This window comes from Gadus morhua, chromosome 5 (genome assembly GCF_902167405.1).
Source record: "Gadus morhua chromosome 5, gadMor3.0, whole genome shotgun sequence".
In the NCBI taxonomy this organism is placed as follows: Eukaryota; Metazoa; Chordata; class Actinopteri; order Gadiformes; family Gadidae; genus Gadus; species Gadus morhua.
Window position 1 is genome coordinate 10,860,436 of NC_044052.1, and position 18,277 is coordinate 10,878,712.

Here is an 18,277-nt window from a genome sequence, read left to right on the forward strand (position 1 = left end):
CGGTGGAGTGAGCCCTCTGCTGCAGGGCTTACAGCAGCAATGCACCTGTTCCCCTCTCTGGCCCGACAGGTAGCATCACGAGCTAACTGTGGGCCAGCAGGCCCGAGCTGCCATTGTTTGGAGACGGAGGGACCAAGAGGCCAACTGCTGTACCCTTTTAACAGCCCTCTTCACACCCTGCACATCATCTCTCGCCTTGCTTTTCTTTTTTTATCCTTCCCCTTCCTGCCATGGGGTTTGTCTTGCGCGAGCCATCGGCACTTTGAATCTCTCAAGGAAGGACTTCCTCAAGGCTGGCCGCTTCCTCGCACACAATTAGCCGCCGCACGTTTGTAATCACCTCGTAACTTTAACACAAGGCGACATACCCTTTAAACACCGCTTTTTTTTTAAGAAACAGTAAAACGAAGAGCAAACGGAAAATAACCAACAGACTCCGACGGCAGAATGACCCTCACAACAGACAGGCATGTGTCTTTATAAGTCGGGCAGGATGTGACGTCATTGTGGAAGAATAACAGATGTGGGGCTGCATTCCCTGCTGATGCGGCCATGTGTAGAAGGTGGAGCCGCTCTGGGAGGATCAATAGGCCCTATTGAAGGGGGCAGTGCTCCCTGCTGGGTATGCTGACGACGGTGGCTGTGCTGGTAGGAGGCATTTGGGTGCTGCTGCTGCTGCCTATTCACTGTCACTGCTGTCCCAGTGGATAGATCATTCTTTCTGTCCTCTTGGCACGCTGGTAGGTAGGGCAGATGCCCTAAACCCCACACATACGTACGCATGCACACACCCACATCCACGCAAACACACTCTCACATGCACACACCCATGCACACGCACACACACACACACACGCACACACACACACACACACACACACACACACACACACACACACACACACACACACACACACACACACACACACACACAAGCAGAAAGTGTGTCTCGTACTCTCTCTTCGCCTCATTGTGGAACCCAACACCTAAACACACACTCTCTCATTCTCTCGGTTTATGTTCTCTCTCACACACACATGCACACGCACACACACACAAACACACGTATCCAGGTGACCCTGCGCACACTTTCTAGCTTTCGTAAAGTCAACAGTTTGTTGTGATTGAACCTGGTACCCGAGCGGTCTTGTTTTGAGATCAACACTCAGGAGTCGGCTCTGCGCAGCACGTCGAGCTACCTGCAGCCCAGAACAGCTGGCGGGGTCAGCCAGGCTGGCTGGAGGTGTGTTGGCCGGCCTCTGTTTAGTCAACACATTAAGAGCAGGGTTGGAAAGTTCCATGACAGCTCCGGGCTCTTCTTCAGACACCTCCAGTGTCCGGGTCCCGACCTGGGGCAGGCATGGGGTGTGAAGCGGGTTCACATCAGATACAGACATACACGGGGATGATGTGTGGCTTTGGATGTAATGAGTACCTTAGAAGTGACATTTAAAAATAAAGGTTCATTGTTTTACCGATGAGCGTATAAATACGCTCTTCAGTAAAACAACGAACCTTTACTTTAAAATGTTGGTTCTTAGGAACTCATTGCCTTTCTGTATGGACACACACACCTACGCGTGAGTGCACTTCCGCACATACACACACACACGCACACACAGAGATACACACACATACATAAATTGCCATAGACGCAGAGCCCGCGGGGGAGAGGGGTACGGAGGGGACATGTCCCCTCCAAATTCTGTCTCTCCAAATATAACTACCAGTTAGACCTCTATGCCTGTACTCAGAGAATGAATGGTGCTGCATGGGTTGATGTGTGACTCCGTAAAACAAGTAAATATGTATGGTGAAGGTCTAAAAGGGATTCATTCATGTATATTTTAAACGCCTATCAATGGCTGTGTGTCTGTTACAGCAGATCATTTGACATACACTGTTGATATTATCGATTCCCCTCCAGAAAATACTCTTCAATAAAATCCATGTTTGTGGTTCCCCTCCAAACATGGATTTTGTGGTTCCCCTCCTCCATTTAATGAGATCTGCGCCATTGTAGATAGCATACAAGGAAAACCTATACTTTCTGCTACTTTCAGTGAAGACAGATCCATGTGCGCTGAGCGGTAAAGAAGCATATCCGTCCTTTGATTGAGCGTCTGACTTCAGCCGCAGGTGATTTGCTTTCTGGGGACAACATGTCAAGATGCCTGGGATCCATTGGCAGGCCGCATCAAAGGGCCCCCCCGATCGGTTCGACAGATTGGCACACAGAGATCAAATGTGCTGTAAAGAATTGTTAAACTGCTGCGCATTAAACAGGGCGGACTTTCAAGCCTTTAAAGGAGCCATCTGTTAGCACTGTAGCTAATTTCCTCCTCCTGCACTCGGACAGATTGTTGATACTGTTAGGGTCAGAGAACAGACAGGATATAAAGCAACGTTTTATTTGTTCTTTTTTTTGGGATACATAAATGGGAAATACATACTGTATATAACAAAGCTTCATTTGGTTTGTTATGGGTTTTTTGTTGAGGAAATTATACATGACATTATTCTTAATAGAACGATGGAAAGTCTTTACGCAAATGTAAATCTGAAGATTTGAAGATTGTCCTCAGATATATCAATATTGTAAAGTGTCGTATTTGACAGTATATCGGTAGCACATGATGTTTTCCACCATTTTGCCCTAATTCACAGGTGCAATCGTTTTACACTCAACAGATTTACAGTAAAGATGCCATTTATTTATGCTGTCGCCCAATCCCTTTGATCCTTCAGGATATAGATTAACATTACAAACCATGTTTTGGAAAAAATTCTGCTAATTAATTGGTGTTACCGTACATGTACGGCAAAATAATGACATGTAATTAAATTAAGTTGAATTGAAAAACAAGAAAATGAAAAAATACTTACCATTTAACTTTCAATAATCTCAAATAATGATATTTAGGGTGAACTAAAATAAGAGTGTAAGTAATTTGTATTCCTTAATCATGAGATAACAGAAAATGAAATGTGTTTTCGCTGCCAGTTTAAGACTTAAGACAAAACGCACATTAAATATGATCTGGTCATGGTTTGATGAAGGCCAAGAGATGGAATTCATAATGGTCCTGCTGTCGGCTTTCTGGTGTGATGATTTGTTTTAAGATAGCAAATGAATCTTCTATATCTTTTTACTTCAAGGCCAACATCTTATTCGCAATACAAACACAAATATTTGAAAAGCAGCGGCGGGATTTCCATGTAAACATTATTCTCATGGCCAACTCCCTCCGAGCTCTGAAGGGGAGACTTGTGTTTCCCGCCACAACGCAGGAGACGAAGACGTGTCCAGCCAGCCTCCACCTGCTTGTTCTGTTTGAAACCGGAGCTCCGGCACTGAAACCCAACCGCAGCCCATCAATTATTCAAGCCTATGGATGTTTTGACATGAACTGTATGAAGGGGCAGAAGTAGCCATCACCATGTGTGTGTGTGTGTGTGTGTGTGTGTGTCTGTCTGTCTGTCTATATGTGTCTGTCTGTCTGTCTGTCTGTCTGTCTGTCTGTCTGTCTGTCTGTCTGTCTGTGTGCAGACCTATCTCTTACAATAAAGATTAAAGGAAGATCAATACACGTGTCGTACCCCCATCATCGACTGCGGCCCACCGCTAGATAGCTGGAGGGCTGCGCTGGTATCGGACGCATCGACTGAATCTGAAACGCGGGGCCTGAGCGCGACCGGCCGCGGCGAGGGGACAGGTGGCATCGATACGCCACCGCAGGCGCCACGGGTGAATGGTGGGAACGGCCACCGCTTTCATGCTGTAGGAACGGGAGAGGTCCGGGCCTCTTACTCACACAGTCCCTCGGCCAGAAGAATAGCCTCAATGGTCCATTGTCTCTGCGGCACTACACTGGAACCTCAAACCCATAAGTCAAGGTAGCGTCTGCGTGCGTGTGTGGATGTGTTTGTGTGTGTGTGTGTGTGCGTTTGTGTTTGTATGCTTGGTGTGTGTGTGTGTGTGTGCGCGTGTGTGTGGTCACGTGTGTGTGTGTGCCTGAATGTGTGTGTGACCGCGTGTGTGTGTCCGCATGTGTGTTTGCGTGTCCGTGTGTGTGAGTGTGTGTATATATGTATGTGTGGGTGTGTGGAATGCCTGCATGTGCGTATGCGCGTGTGTGCGTGCGTGCGTGTGTGTGTAGGTAGAAATGATGTCATCAGGCACCAGGAGAGCCTTTCTAGTCACACACTTTCATGTGGGCCAGGGAGCTGTTCCTCAACACCGTTCCCTCACTTTCTCGCTGTGAGTTGGTCCCAGACGGACGGGCTCGGCCTGCGACTCGTGTCATGTGATGAAGGCAACAATGCAACACCCAGCATGAGCTCATCTGAGATTTTCAAAATAAAATAAAAAAAGTATAGGCTACATCTACTGTATACATAAATATATGTGGGTGTTTATTTTTCCATGAGGCTCAATATACTGGTTTTAGGTTCATTTTTTGTTTCCCTCTACTAACAATCAGGACATTGAATTGCCTTTTGATAAAGTAAGTTCAACAAACATTATGAGCCCTCCCGAAGGAAACGATATTGAATCAATCTTAAACAATTGGTGCTTTGAATCATTCTATGAAACGTGAGGTGACCAAACATGAGCTGGCATGCTGCCTCATGCGTGTTCTTATCACTGTATTTTTGTAAGTTATAGTAAATATAAAGTGGGCCTTTACGACTATGTATTTATTCACACAAACATGTCATTAAACCTGCAAGCTTTGAGCCGTGTTTTGACGCCTGCGTTTTCGTGTGTGTTTGTGCGTGTTTGTGTGGGTGTGTGCGTGTACGCGTGTTTCTCAATGCGTGTGCACAATCGTTTGTGTGTGCGCGCGCGTGTGCTCATGCGTGCTTCTGTGTGCATATTCATGTGCATGTCCGAATAGAACATCGTATAATTACACGAGTTGTAGGCAGAGAGGATGAGACGTCCGTTTGCAAGCAAAAACAAATATTAGTTATCAGTTAAACGCACCCAACAATCAATACCTACGAACGCACCCAAAGGACCGGTGCAACAGACTAGTTGACACCCACCAAGCAGTCGTTGGGTTTGCATCCTCTATATTTTGCTGAGCAATTTTCAAAGATTCAGTGTCTGATTATAAAAACTAATATTATAGGATAGACGGATGAATAATCTCTCGCAAGGAATGAAAAATAAACGTGAGGTCAGCAAGAACAAATTACGTGCGTAAAGATAGTGTGAGGATCCGTCAAATCATAAACGTACATCAAATGTAAAGTAAATGTCTTTTTCTTTCGGCGAAATCAAAGAAATGAAGAAATGAGTTCAGAATTGGTCAAAACTATTTTGAATACGTTAGCCTATACATATAGGATTTATATATAAAATATAAATACGTTGTGTTAAAGCTAAAGAAGACCGAAGCCACCATGAAGCGGGTAGCGTCGCGGGGGTGTGAGTGAAGGGGGCGGTGTTTCCTGAGTGACAGCGGCTTTAATGACAAGTCAACTATATAACGGCTTCCCTCTGTCGGACGTCCCTCACAGGCATCAGTGGCATCTCTGGCCGGGGCGCTATCGCACTTGCAGCGCATCTCTTTTTCTCCGCCACGAGCGAAGCGCAAGACTTTGAGACGCAGGATGGAGGGTCAACATAAAGACCGAAGAATGAGTCATCTGTGGATATTGACGTTACTGATATCGGTGTAAACTGTATCTCACGGCGGGATAACACGGTTTCAACTGTTTCTGGACACGGATTGCGAAGCTGGATCTTGTCTACACGGCGCTTTGATACGGATTATATTTATTTCTATATAGCCTACTGATTTCCATTCCCAACACTTGGAATTACGGGCGGAACGGCACGCTTGATTTTCAAAGGATACTCACAACTACTCTAAAGAATGGCCGTTTGTTTCACTGCTATCATCGCAATAATTTTAACTCTACTTACTCAGGTAATTTAATTTTATATTTAAAACACCAGCACTCATTCTGATAGTCTGGACACATGGTCCATTAAACGTATTTCTTTGCGTAATTCCGTTCTTAGGTTCTGGGAACAGGTGTGTTCGAGCTGGATCTCCATCAGTTTGAGAACAGCGGAGGTTTGCTGTCTAACGGACTAAGCTGCGGTTCCGACTGCAGAACCTACTTCTCGGTGTGCCTGAAGAACTTTCAGACCGTGGTGTCGCCAGGTGACTGTATCTTCGGCCGCGTCATCACACCTGTCCTGGGCCACGACTCCTTCAGCCTCACCGAGCCCCGCGGCCGGCTGCGGCTCCCGCTGCTGAACTTCACGTGGCCTGTGAGGAAATCCCTAAACATAACTCTCAAATATGACGAATGTTCAAAATATTATGTTTTAGCAATATGGAACTGCCGTGTAACAGAGATGAGTGAGCTCTGTAATCTAGTGGAAATGATTTTTTCCACTAGAAAATGTTCTTTTTTAAAAAGACATAAGCCTACTCATTTTGGCATTACGTTTGGACAATTGTTTGATGTTGTGTGTGTGTTGTTGTTTTCCCTGCAGGGTGCTTTCTCGTTATTGATTGAAGCATGGCATGCTCCTGCCTCGGATCTCCCCGGAGGTGAGCTTTTCTCTACCGCTAGGGGGCGCTGTGGTCGAGGCTGTGACCAGGCTCTCGTAGGCTATAATGTATTTAATTTATTATAGGCAACTTTATACATACATGTTCACAAGCACGTCGCACATTTTTTTTTATTAGGAATTATCTCTGTTTCCTAGTAGGCATACGTGTGGTGACCCACAGCATATTTCTGTATAAATCAAACCTCTACACAATTGCACTTCCTTTAGTTTATTTCTGGCGTGGGAAAGTGTACAGACTTAAGAAAGAATATGAAAGCCTTGCCAAGATACTTTGACGGCCGTTTCCTGTATTTTACACCTTTTGTTCGGTGCGTAATAATAACGAACGAAATGTTTGGTGACACAATGGAAGAGCCATTTCAGCATAGCCTTCCCCACTGTTGGCCTATTGTTAACATAAATTACACGACAAATATTCGAGCATTGTACAGCAAATGGGGGATAAAAGACTGCATCAGATAGGAAAACGCTGGATTAGGATTACCTTCATTAATCTGCTTTTAAGTGACTCACTATAGTCATCATGTTATAACTGTTTCTCTATCTTTCTATGATTACAGGTACCACCAACCCTGAATTCTTGATTAGTTATTTTGCCATCCAAAGAAAATTGGGAATAGGGCATGAGTGGTCCCGGGATGTGCAGAGCTGGAGGCAGACGGAGCTAAGGTATTCATACCGGTTCATCTGCAATGAAAATTACTACGGGGACACATGTTCCAAAATATGCACTCCGAGAGACGACCATTTTGGCCACTACACCTGCACGCCTGACGGGCAAATAGCCTGTCAACCAGGATGGAAGGGAGAATACTGCCAAGAACGTAAGCAATCAGGGTAACGACACTGCGGGCATTCGCCCTGATAGTTACTCTTCAGGGATTTTGAATATGCTGTAGAATGGGAGTCTTATGTACATTTTCAGTTAAAAAAAATAGAAGTTATTTTTTAGGATATGTGGCTATACAACTGCCTTGAATGTATACATCAAAGGATGATGCAATAGGCTACGCGAAAAAATGAGAATACGAATTCGGACAATTTAGATGACATTGGGAAAGAACGCGAGAGTCTCCCCTTTTTTGAGGCACTCTCTCGCGAGTGGCGTAATCCAGAGCGTGTGCACTGAGAAGCACGCGCCGGGTTAATCGCGGCATTATCAGCCGCCACGCGCCACTAAATTGCGGGCTCTATTGTTGCATGGGAGGGGAGCAGCTGCAAACAGGGTTCGAACTGCCTACCCATAACAATGGGGCAGCTGTCCACTTTGGACAACAGGCATCTGCTCACGACTAACCAGCCGTTTAACACCGTACTAGACACTACTCTTGTAAGCATGCAAAATCAATGTCACATAGGTGCACAGCAAATTAGGTCTTTGATTAAATATGCCAGGTAACAGGTCTATACTTTAATGGAGACAGCATTAATGTCATAGAGCTTTAATGTGTCTAAAAATAGAACGCATTTTAACCAACAAATTAACAAAAGACTGTCACTGCTGTAGGTGAAACACAACATCTATTTTATATTACGTGTGTTTTTCTTTTGCAGCAATTTGTCTTGAAGGATGCAGTGAACGTACTGGGAATTGCACCTTACCTGGAGAGTGCAGGTAAGTTTCGGCACTATCTGTGACGGCCTTCACACACCCAAACTGCTTTCCAGATCTGTTATCTCTTTTTTTACATTGAAGCACAGTGTTTGCACATGAATCCAGATTGACGGTGCGTTGTTTGTGTGTGAGACAGATGCAGAGAGGGCTGGCAGGGATCCCTGTGTGATGTGTGTAAACGCCACCCGTCCTGTAAACACGGCACCTGCTTGGAGGCGTGGCAGTGCACCTGCGATGAGGGCTGGGGGGGGCTCCTCTGTGACCAAGGTCAGTCCCCTGGTCGTCCCTCCGTCCCTGTCCCACTTGGGCCTCAAAGAACACTGGAAACAAGAGGCGTGTGGTTATCGGGAGGGATCGTAGTGTTGATTGTCCTTCCGTGACTAAAACAGTGAACTCTAAACAGATGTTAAACCAAATAGATGTGTTAATGATAAACCACTTGTGTATGCATGTGTTGAACCAGTGTGTGTGTGCTGTTACAGACACTTTCTATGTGTTTAGGTTAATTCGTCTCAGCCTGCAGACATTCGTTTACATCCTTTTAACTGTTTCTAATAATAATACGTCTTTTTACTGGGAAAAAAATGTGAATTCAAATCGGTAAATGTACTAAAAGACTGTACTTCACGCCACAAAACACGGTGTATCTGTAAATGACAGTCCCCCTGTGTTTCCCCTGCAGACCTGAACTACTGCACCCATCACCATCCCTGCTCCAACGGAGCCACGTGCATGAACACGGGCCAGGGCAGCTTCACCTGCACCTGCCTGCCCGGCTTCACCGGGGTCCACTGCGACTCGGGGGTCAGGGAGTGTGACAGCCAGCCCTGTCAGAACGGAGGCCGCTGCCTGGTGAGGCCGGAAGCTTCCCTCGCTCCTTTCCCACAACACCAGCCTTCCTGTTTTTGTTTTTCGCCTCGCCTCTTTCTCTTTTTTTCCTGGGGTCCAGGATGATGTTACCGATTGTCGAAGTCGCTGCTTGACCTAGTTCACAGACCACCTACTGTAAATAGAACTCAGAGAGAGGATAACAAGGGGCGGGGGGGGGGGGGGGGGGGGGGGGGGGGAGGAGTAGGACCAGGGCGAGGGCGGGGATGTTGTTGACATGGCAACATAAGCACATCTGAGAGGGGCAGAAACCCGCAGTGACCCATGCTGGGACTTGTTTGCCCGGGGGACAGGGGGTCAGCTGATAAACGAGCGAATCAATGATCTCTGCTTCTCTGTGTGTGTGTGTGACCGCAGGACGCCGAGAGTGGCTTCGAGTGTGCGTGTCCAGAGGGGTTCGAAGGCACACATTGTGAACACAGGATGCTGACCTGCGCTGACAGACCCTGCTTCCACAAGGGGAAGTGCCGTGAGAAGGACAATGGGCGTAGCTACGAGTGCGAGTGTCCAGCAGGCTTCACTGGGCTCAACTGCGAGAAGAAAGCCGATAAATGCACCGCGCTGCAGTGCACCAACGGTAACTACCGCCCCATCGATTAGCCTTTAAGGACCCCTGTTTTACCACCAGGTGTTGTTGAGCAGCCATTACAAACCATTTCAAATCAACCGTATAGTGATGTCCGATGTGGCTGTGTCCACCCAGATGTATGATAGACCGGCCTACCTACTGGACTGTACCAACTGCCAGACTGTTCTATCTATCTATCATACATCTGAGTGGACGCTCCCAAATGTGATAAACCCCAGGGGTTCTGAGATGGTTTGAAGCCAATCCACAAGCCCTGGGTGATCACATGACACCTGCGGTGTAGCTTTGTGCGACCCGGCGTCCTAACCTTGTGCTCTTGTGAACAGGGGGACAGTGTGTCCTGCACGGGAACACCCTGGTGTGCGGCTGCCGGGCGGGCTTCACCGGCAAGCGCTGCGAGGCCAACATCAACGAGTGCGCTACGAACCCCTGCGCCAACGGCGCCACCTGCATCGACCGCATCAATGACTACTTCTGCACCTGCGCCCCGGGCTACACGGGCCGCAACTGTGCCAAGCCCACCGACCGCTGCGCCTTCCAGCGCTGCCTCAACGGCGGGACGTGCGTGGCGAGTGTCCCCGGCGTCCCTGGCGGGACAGCGGGGACGCCCTCCTGCCTCTGCCCGGACGGCTACAGCGGACCCCGCTGCGGCGCCTGGGACGTGCCTCTGGACGTCACCCCCAGCCCCAGGCCGCCGGGACCCCTTAGCTGGGCGGCGGTTGGCCTGGGGGTGGGCACGGCGGTGTTCCTGCTGCTGCTCTGCCTGGTGCTGGTGGGGGTGTGCCACTTCAGGAAGAGGAGGAGCCGGGAGCAGGACTCGGAGACCATGAACAACCTGTCCAAGGCGGACTTCCAGAAGGAGAACCTCATCCCCACCATGGACTTGAAGAACACCAATAAGAAGGTGGAGCTCGAGGTGGACTTCCCCGTGGAGAAGTCCAATCATAGACACGTGAACCATAACCGTCTGGAGGGCCGGGCCTCGGAGGGGTACAAGGGCCAGGCCACCCTGGTGGACAAAGATGAAAACTGTGAAAAAACAATGGCCAGCAAAAGGCCGCTGAGTAACATGTATAGGTGAGTTCATATGATTGTGAATATGAAAGGGTTATGGGTATTTGTTTGCATGAGGAGTTGGACTGTCTGTGTTTACGTGTTACTGGTGTTCATGTGAGGTTCTTCTGTTCACAGTGAGAGGCCAGAGTGTAGAATATCAACCATATGTTCCTCCAGAGACTCCATGTACCAATCGGTGTTCTTAATAGCAGAGGAGAAGAACGAGTGCATCATAGCAACTGAGGTAAGCTTTCTAGTTATTTATATTAACATTTACATTTACAATTACATTGAGGGTATTTAGCCGACGCTGTTTATCCAAAGCGACGTACAATTTGTACATTTGTCAGATGAAGGAGAATCAATATATCGCTGTCGTAACCGTTAAGGACGTTCATAAAACCAAGTGCCAAGCACTAACACTTGTTAGGCAACCCATTACACGTATACAACAAAGCTAGCTAGGATAAGATGCTACACAATGCTAAGTACTATTTTTAAGTGCCAGGACATACAACATACAAGGAGTGCATACATTAAGTGCCAGGATGTACAACATATAAAAAATTAATACGCACAATTTATTTGTATAATTTAGTTATTTACATTCTATTTGTTTATTGGGTTTTGGCCCAAATCATTTCACTATTATTTCGTATTTTGTTGGATTTTTTTGGATATCGACAGAGATTGCAACTAATAAATCCTGTTATCTTTTCTCTTCCCTTTCTGGGCTACAGGTATAACACATGGAAGATATTTAATTTAATTTTACGTAGAACATTGGATATCTTCCGGTCTGTTTACAAGTGTGAAGGGACTGGGAGTTATTTAAAGGAACCTGCTGCTCTTGAAAACTTGATAACTGGACGGGGCCGCGAGCTTCTGGATGCAATAGAACTAAAGAAACTTATTTTTATTAGAACGTAAAGACTGAAAATTAAAAAGACTGTTGGACACGTTGAGCTCAGCCGACGCAGAGAAGCACCCTGTGTGGTGGTCGTGTCGCTCCAGGCCCTCATTGGGGCCACTGCTCGTCTGAGCGCTCACCCGGGGGCCCCAGATGCCAGCATGTTGATTAAGAGACGAGGAACAATCGGGAGGCTCTCCCCTCTCTATCTTCTCGCTATTTGGATTCCCAGCAATCAAACAATCAGCTGAGGACAAAAAGGCCTGTGGAAAAAGGATGGACAAGGGGAGGGTGGGTGGGGGGGTTATGCACTATGCAAGAAACAAGAGCATTGAGATGAACAGAAATGACTGAGGCTCTCGTTTGACTTCCCAATTGTATTTGAGGCATGCCCATTTTATAAATGTTTTCCTGTTGATGAAGAATGTATGTGGCCCCAGTTCTAAAAGCCTTAAATAGGGTTTTGCCCCGGCCTGTCTCTATGCCTTTGCACAACAAAAATGACATGACAACACATTTAAACATTTAAACAGAAGGGATTACGTCAGAGCAAAGCAGACTGCTGTTTGACCATATGCAAGGATGCCCATCAAGACATAGAAACACAGGAAGTGACTATCACACCAAGAGCGCCTTTAAATGAAATTACTGAACCAATAATGTTATTTTGTTAGATTAGTAATTTAACTTTATGAAGCAACAGTCTCTGTTTGTAATGTTTTATATGATTATTTTGTATATATTGTATATTTATATGTTAAAATTAGAAGAATGATGTGTACTTCTGTCTCTGTATGTCAATGTTCCAAAAAGGTGATTTATTTTTTAAAATCTCATTGCTGTTTGTTTTTTCTGTAAAAAAAAAAGACAAAAAAGAACAATGAATACATGCCTGGTACACTGTTGTTTGATGCTTTTATTGGACATTTGAGTGAACAAAACTATTCTTAGTTGAATCGGGAATGTTAGAATGATCTAGAATGGTTAACTGTGAAATGTTTTTCCTGCTGGGAAAGTGACTTTTGCCAAATCTATGTGTCACATTTACTTTTCCAATGAAAACAACATGCAAGCAATCATTCAGCTGACAATATATTCAAATTGGCAGCATTGTCAAAATTTATAGAGAATTTTTTAAATCTTAAAATAATCTATAATTGTGTTTAGATCAGGTAGCCTACTTTTCTGTTTCGGATAAGGTTGTAAACAGCTTTGGACTTCTGTATGATGTCCATGCACTATGAATAACTGCCAATTGCCTATTGTTTTCTGAGACAAACCAATTAAGCCTGATGACTATTAATTGAAACTAACTTTTTTTGGACAAGGTGTAAATAATGAATATTAACTTTATTCTCAATACAACAGTCTGACATAACAAAAAAAGTCAAAAAGCCAAGGACGAATTTATATTGTAACTTGAGTTATGTATCAAACAAAACGGCTTATATCTCATCCTATTCATGAAACCTAACTCCCTTTCCATTTTGTCGAACCCGACCTGTCCCATTAAGAGGACTCTCACACGGGACAGCTGTGTTTAAAGTGTGGTAATGACTTTCATTAACACACGGGGGCAGTAGGATCTTTGAGTCAGCACCAGCTCAAAATTAGTTTTCTTAACTTCGACAACAAGCTGATTTAAAGGGCGCTCGTCCGTATAGATATAGACTGCTTGCATGTCAATACATACCTGTTCACCGAAATATTGGATGGGCTAGATATTTTTCGCTTATGTCTGCATATTTTCTTATGTCTGCTTGTCTGCCACTTTGTATAGATGTTTAGCCTACACACCCATCCCCTAACACACACACACCCAAACGAATACACACACACACGCACGCACGCACACACACACACACACACACACACACACACACACACACACACACACACACACACACACACACACACACACACACACAGAGGCAGGTAGCTACTGAGCTATCCTACATGTATACAAATATATCAAGCCTGATTAGCTCCTGGACTCACTGGCGAATCAACGTCTAAGGTCACAGATGAGATTTCTCTACACGGGAGACAGGACAACAAATAGAAACAATAACCAAAGAAATCACAGGGGAACAAAGTCAGCTGTAGCGTTGTAATGCAACATAAAAAGCAACATTCTAAAATAAAACGTTGTATTATTATGTGTATGGTATAAGCATAGGACCTCCTGCATGTACAGGCTTATAATAGTTATAATAGGAAAGCCATCTTTGGCAGTAGGCCCACCATTGATGCCATTTCCACAGGTCCACAGGTCTGCAACAACCTATGAAAGATTATCTGGCAAACCTAATTCAATACATTTTCAAAATGTTACCATAATAACTTAGGCAGTGACATTTTATTTTTGCCAATTCGTGTTTGACTTTAATTCTTCTGTCCCTTAAATAGCCATGCCTAGACCATGCGTCAACATTTCTAAGTTGCCCCCACAGACCGTGACCACCATGGACTTATAAATAGAAGTTGGAACATCTTGACGTCTAAAGACGCATCGCGACTACCTGATTGGTTCGGTTAAAGCACCCGCCCATACGCCAACGTCATCAGCCCGGACGACCCGTCCCACAAGCTTGAACAACAAACACACGTGCTGCTGGCGCTCGGAATATAAACTGACACACCAGCTCTGTTTTGAATAGAGCGCCGCTTGGCACGCCTTAGGACGTCTGTGTCTCATCCGTTTGCTTATATTCATCCAAACGTATTGACTTTAGCCTGACACACAGTAGCAATGCATAGGGAATTATAACTAGAAAATATAATCATTCGCACCTGTCAAACCGTTGGTCTACGATTCGAACGTGCAGCACTCTGTCCTCCTCACCCATTATTGAGAGACAATGAAACCAAAGGACATCATTAAGGAGAAAGGTAGCATATGGATATTTGGCTATGGTTCCTTGGTCTGGAAGCCTGATTTTAAATACAAGAGGAGCCAAATTGGTTTCATCGAAGGATATAAGAGACGCTTCTGGCATGGGGATGACTTTTATCGTGGAGACAAAGAGAAGGTATGTGCTGTTGACATTTGTTTTGTTTAAAGGCGGCTGCGAACGTGTAATTCTGTTACATTATGTTGCAACTGTTTTTCTTACAAAAGTGTTGCCCATGCAACGTTGTGCATTAATGCACGGCGCTTAGTATGCGTGACTGACAGTGTTTCTGCCATTCTTTCCACAGCCTGGAAGAGTTGTCACACTAGTGCCAGATCACGAGGTAAGTGTGTCTTTGTAATTCAAACGATTATTACTATATTATCTGGCGTTCATGGAGGGCATCTAGTGAGGTTCAGTCAGTTGCAACATAGCGGTCAGGTGATCTGCAGGTGTCTCCCTGATTCACCAACCGTAACTCATGAATGAGTTCATCAGTGGGAAAATGCAAATATCCACGTCCCGAACGAACCCAATCTACATACCTTGAAGCATTCCTGAACTTGACTTCATGAATTATAGATCTCTTGAATTATTGAAAACTTGGCAGTTGGAATCTTAACAGTAACATTTCCTCCCCCTCCGCAGGCCTGCACCTGGGGCGTGGCCTACGAGGTGGCAGACTCGCAGGTGGAGGAGTCCCTGCAGTACCTTGACACCAGGGAGACCGTGGGTGGGGGCTACGTTCTGGAGCTGTGCGAGTTCACGGCCAGGGAGGGGAAAGTGCAGCAGCAGCCCACCAACGACAAGCTGCTGGCCCTGGTGTACATCGCCACTTCGGACAACCCCATCTACCTGGGCCCCGCCCCCGACAGTGAGATTGCAGCGCAGATCGTCGTCTGCAGGGGGTCCGTCGGGCTCAACATGGAGTACCTGCTTCGCCTCGCACAGTTCATGAGGTGCTGCTGCCCGGACGTGGACGATGAGCACCTCTTCTCCATAGAGACCGCCGCCCTGGCCCTGGTTCTGTGAACAACGTTACGGTAGAATAATGAATACACACATTCACACACCAACGGCAGGGTCGACCCTGCAAGGAGCAGTCAGGGTGAGGTGTCTTGCTCAGGGACACCTCGGCACTCAGCTAGGAGGAGCCAGGGTGTGTGTGTGGCACCTCAGCCACAACCAGAAAGACGTGTTTTTAACGTGTAGGCATTGATGTTTTACTTTTTTTTTAATCTAGAAGTACACACAAGAACACTCCATCTCATGCTAATGACGTGTGCGGTGTGTGGCTGCAGAACTGTTCTACGTTGTGACTTCTATGCACCTGGGGAGCGGGATAAAGCGTTGGTAGGCGTTGAGGTCCAAGCTTCTGAGAGAAAAGACTTGAAGAGTATTTTTTATGTTCAATGTATCAAAAATACATTTGATGGTTGATGGCATTGTAAAACGCACACATTCTTGAACTGTCAATCAATGTTAATGTCATTGGGTTTTTCGGTGGATTGCCTTGAGGGAATAATCCCTCTTTTATTAATGCCAAAGTGGTTGAAAATGGCTTCTTACCTGAACTGAAATGTGCCTTTCTTTGCTATTCTCCCCTGCTTACCAATGGCCACCTATTGACCGCATCTTTTTTGAAGAGGTGCCTGTTCAATACTACTTTGAATAGCTCTTTAAATGTTGAATGAACAAATGTTGAATGTTTGAATGTTAACTATTTCCTTCTTCTTCTTATGAGCACCCATGCTATGCTATGCACAAAGGATTCAAGGGCTTTTCCCATTGTTATTTTTACTGTTGCATTTAATGCTACTTTATATCATATTTGTGACATTTTATATTTATATTTGTTGTAAAAGGATTAGGTGAGCCTTAAACACATTTTCAGAAAACTTAAATGAATATAGTTAGTTTGTAATACTTGACTGTACATTCCGAACACGGGTATTAAAATATTATTTGTATTCAAGAAAATGCCTCAGAGAACAGCTCCTGAATAAATGGATGATCTGGCAAGCTGCCCATTACCTGACCTTTAACATGTTTTCTTGTCATCTGCATATTTTTGTCTGCTGTTTATTCTATTCGTTCTCATTATCATAACAAGAACATTCTATGCTCATGACTAAAGCAGCTTCTAAATTAAGATGAGTCGAGATTAGATTAAAAGATAATCACAAATGTGGCGTTTTCAGAAGGCAGAGCCAACGCCAGTGTTTCTATCAAAAGGTACAGACTATATATCTACTGACTAGCGTATTAACTACAGTACTAAGTATCTGTCCTATCTGCCACAGGAGCCTTCTGCTTGATGGAAAAGTATTCTGCTGCCTGTGACCCTGTCCTAGCTTTATATATGTGTGCGTTGTGTGCTTGATCACACAGCGAGAAAATAAATAAGATGCTTCCATGAGGATGGTGGGGCCTATTTCTTGGAACACGGGGACTGGAACATACTGTATAGTGTTTGGTGTTGACATTTAGATTGGCCTATATGGGGGAGGGTGGGGGGTCATATTTTTTCTCCCAGAGTGTCTGACCACGTTTCAAAAACACGTGCACACAGACTCAATGCAGACAGAGAGAGTGAGAGAGAAGTAGAGAGAGAGAGGGGGAGATTTGGCTACTGCCCAGGACCAACACATCTTGGCACTCAGCGATGTTCTATTGAGGAACATTGCTCCAATTTTCTTAGAAATCCTGCAGAAAATGGGTCAAAGTTTACCCCTTGCCTCTCAGTCTCTGATACAGACCATTTCAGTGTCCCGCTGGTACAGACCATGTCAACATGCATGTCTCTCTGGTACAGAACATGTCAGTGTGCATGTCTCTCTGGTACAGACCATGTCTCTCTGGTGCAGACCATGTCTCTCAGACACAGATCATGTACATTGTGTTGTTTTCCCAAACATGCCCCTTAGACCCTTGGTTGAGAAGCCAGTGCATCTAAATATGATGGGGTTGTTATGTAACCACGCTATGTTTGGTTTCCACTGCCCTCTCGTTTTAAGATGTCAACGAGAAGTCTCCTGGCATTTGCCCTATGCCAAATGTTTTTTTCTAAACCATTGGAAGAGTTGTATCCTTACCAAAGTGTTGTTTTCCCACTTGTGTCTGGTTCTGAATGTTCCTGGCACGAAAACAAAATCTGAGGTTCCAATCGCCTTTTCTTTTGCTGACGAAAAAGAAAGAAAGGAATGACACATTTGTTGTGACATTTTGTCTGTGATAAACGGCTGGCTGGTTTTGCTTTTGAAATACTTATCATATTTTCTGCCCTGCGAATCGACCACCCTCTAATTTGCTGTCCTCAATGAGTCAGAAGATGTTTATCTTCTGACTCATTGTTTCAGCCACAAACCACAGCCTGTAGACATGTACATTGTGTTACGCTCTGCTATTTACAGTAGGTTGTCTTCTTTTAATGACTTCTTTGCTGATGCAATGAGCCTGAGTAATTGAAAATACGCCTGGTCAGCAAAGCATTTAGTCTTTTTGACCGTTTGAGGTAACACTTGCCAGATGTTGAAGGAGACCTTTTTCTTCAACAACTAAAGCCTGATTCTGCAGTATCTGCTGTTCTGGTTCTGTCTGGTTTCAACCGTAGATTTGAAACAAATGCGTAATAACAATATTCAGATGATTATGATATTTGTAAGGATTAGATTGTGGACGTTAATGCACCGAAATGGAATGTTTGATACAGACGCCGTATACA

General features: G+C 45.2%; 2 protein-coding genes across 2 annotated transcripts; both read left to right on the top strand.

The window, feature by feature from the left end:
• Nucleotides 1-5,517: 5,517 nt before the first annotated feature.
• On the top strand, nucleotides 5,518-12,564 carry LOC115544208 (delta-like protein 4). The gene is made up of 11 exons (XM_030357062.1): nucleotides 5,518-5,942; nucleotides 6,038-6,292; nucleotides 6,521-6,578; nucleotides 7,162-7,425; nucleotides 8,156-8,216; nucleotides 8,353-8,483; nucleotides 8,899-9,068; nucleotides 9,462-9,681; nucleotides 10,020-10,770; nucleotides 10,885-10,993; nucleotides 11,490-12,564. Exons 1-11 carry the CDS (start codon nucleotides 5,889-5,891, stop codon nucleotides 11,493-11,495), a joined length of 2,079 nt encoding a protein of 692 aa, XP_030212922.1. The 5' UTR covers nucleotides 5,518-5,888; the 3' UTR covers nucleotides 11,496-12,564.
• A 1,679-nt stretch (nucleotides 12,565-14,243) lies between these two features.
• LOC115544440 (glutathione-specific gamma-glutamylcyclotransferase 1) lies at nucleotides 14,244-16,973 on the top strand. Its single transcript, XM_030357394.1, has 3 exons — nucleotides 14,244-14,691; nucleotides 14,861-14,896; nucleotides 15,202-16,973. The coding sequence occupies exons 1-3, from the start codon at nucleotides 14,521-14,523 to the stop codon at nucleotides 15,583-15,585; spliced, it is 591 nt and encodes a 196-aa protein (XP_030213254.1). The 5' UTR covers nucleotides 14,244-14,520; the 3' UTR covers nucleotides 15,586-16,973.
• The last annotated feature ends 1,304 nt before the right edge of the window (nucleotides 16,974-18,277 follow it).

What these genes read in the sequence shown, in the direction of transcription:
- LOC115544208 (XM_030357062.1), top strand. Translation starts at nt 5,889, where the DNA reads ATGGCCGTTTGTTTCACTGCTATCATCGCAATAATTTTAACTCTACTT. An exon ending in GGGAGAATACTGCCAAGAAC is followed by an intron (nt 7,426 to 8,155) that starts GTAAGCAATCAG and finishes TTTCTTTTGCAG; the next exon opens with CAATTTGTCTTGAAGGATGC. An exon ending in GGGGCTCCTCTGTGACCAAG is followed by an intron (nt 8,484 to 8,898) that starts GTCAGTCCCCTG and finishes TTTCCCCTGCAG; the next exon opens with ACCTGAACTACTGCACCCAT.
- LOC115544440 (XM_030357394.1), top strand. Translation starts at nt 14,521, where the DNA reads ATGAAACCAAAGGACATCATTAAGGAGAAAGGTAGCATATGGATATTT. An exon ending in ATCGTGGAGACAAAGAGAAG is followed by an intron (nt 14,692 to 14,860) that starts GTATGTGCTGTT and finishes TTCTTTCCACAG; the next exon opens with CCTGGAAGAGTTGTCACACT. An exon ending in CACTAGTGCCAGATCACGAG is followed by an intron (nt 14,897 to 15,201) that starts GTAAGTGTGTCT and finishes CCCCCTCCGCAG; the next exon opens with GCCTGCACCTGGGGCGTGGC.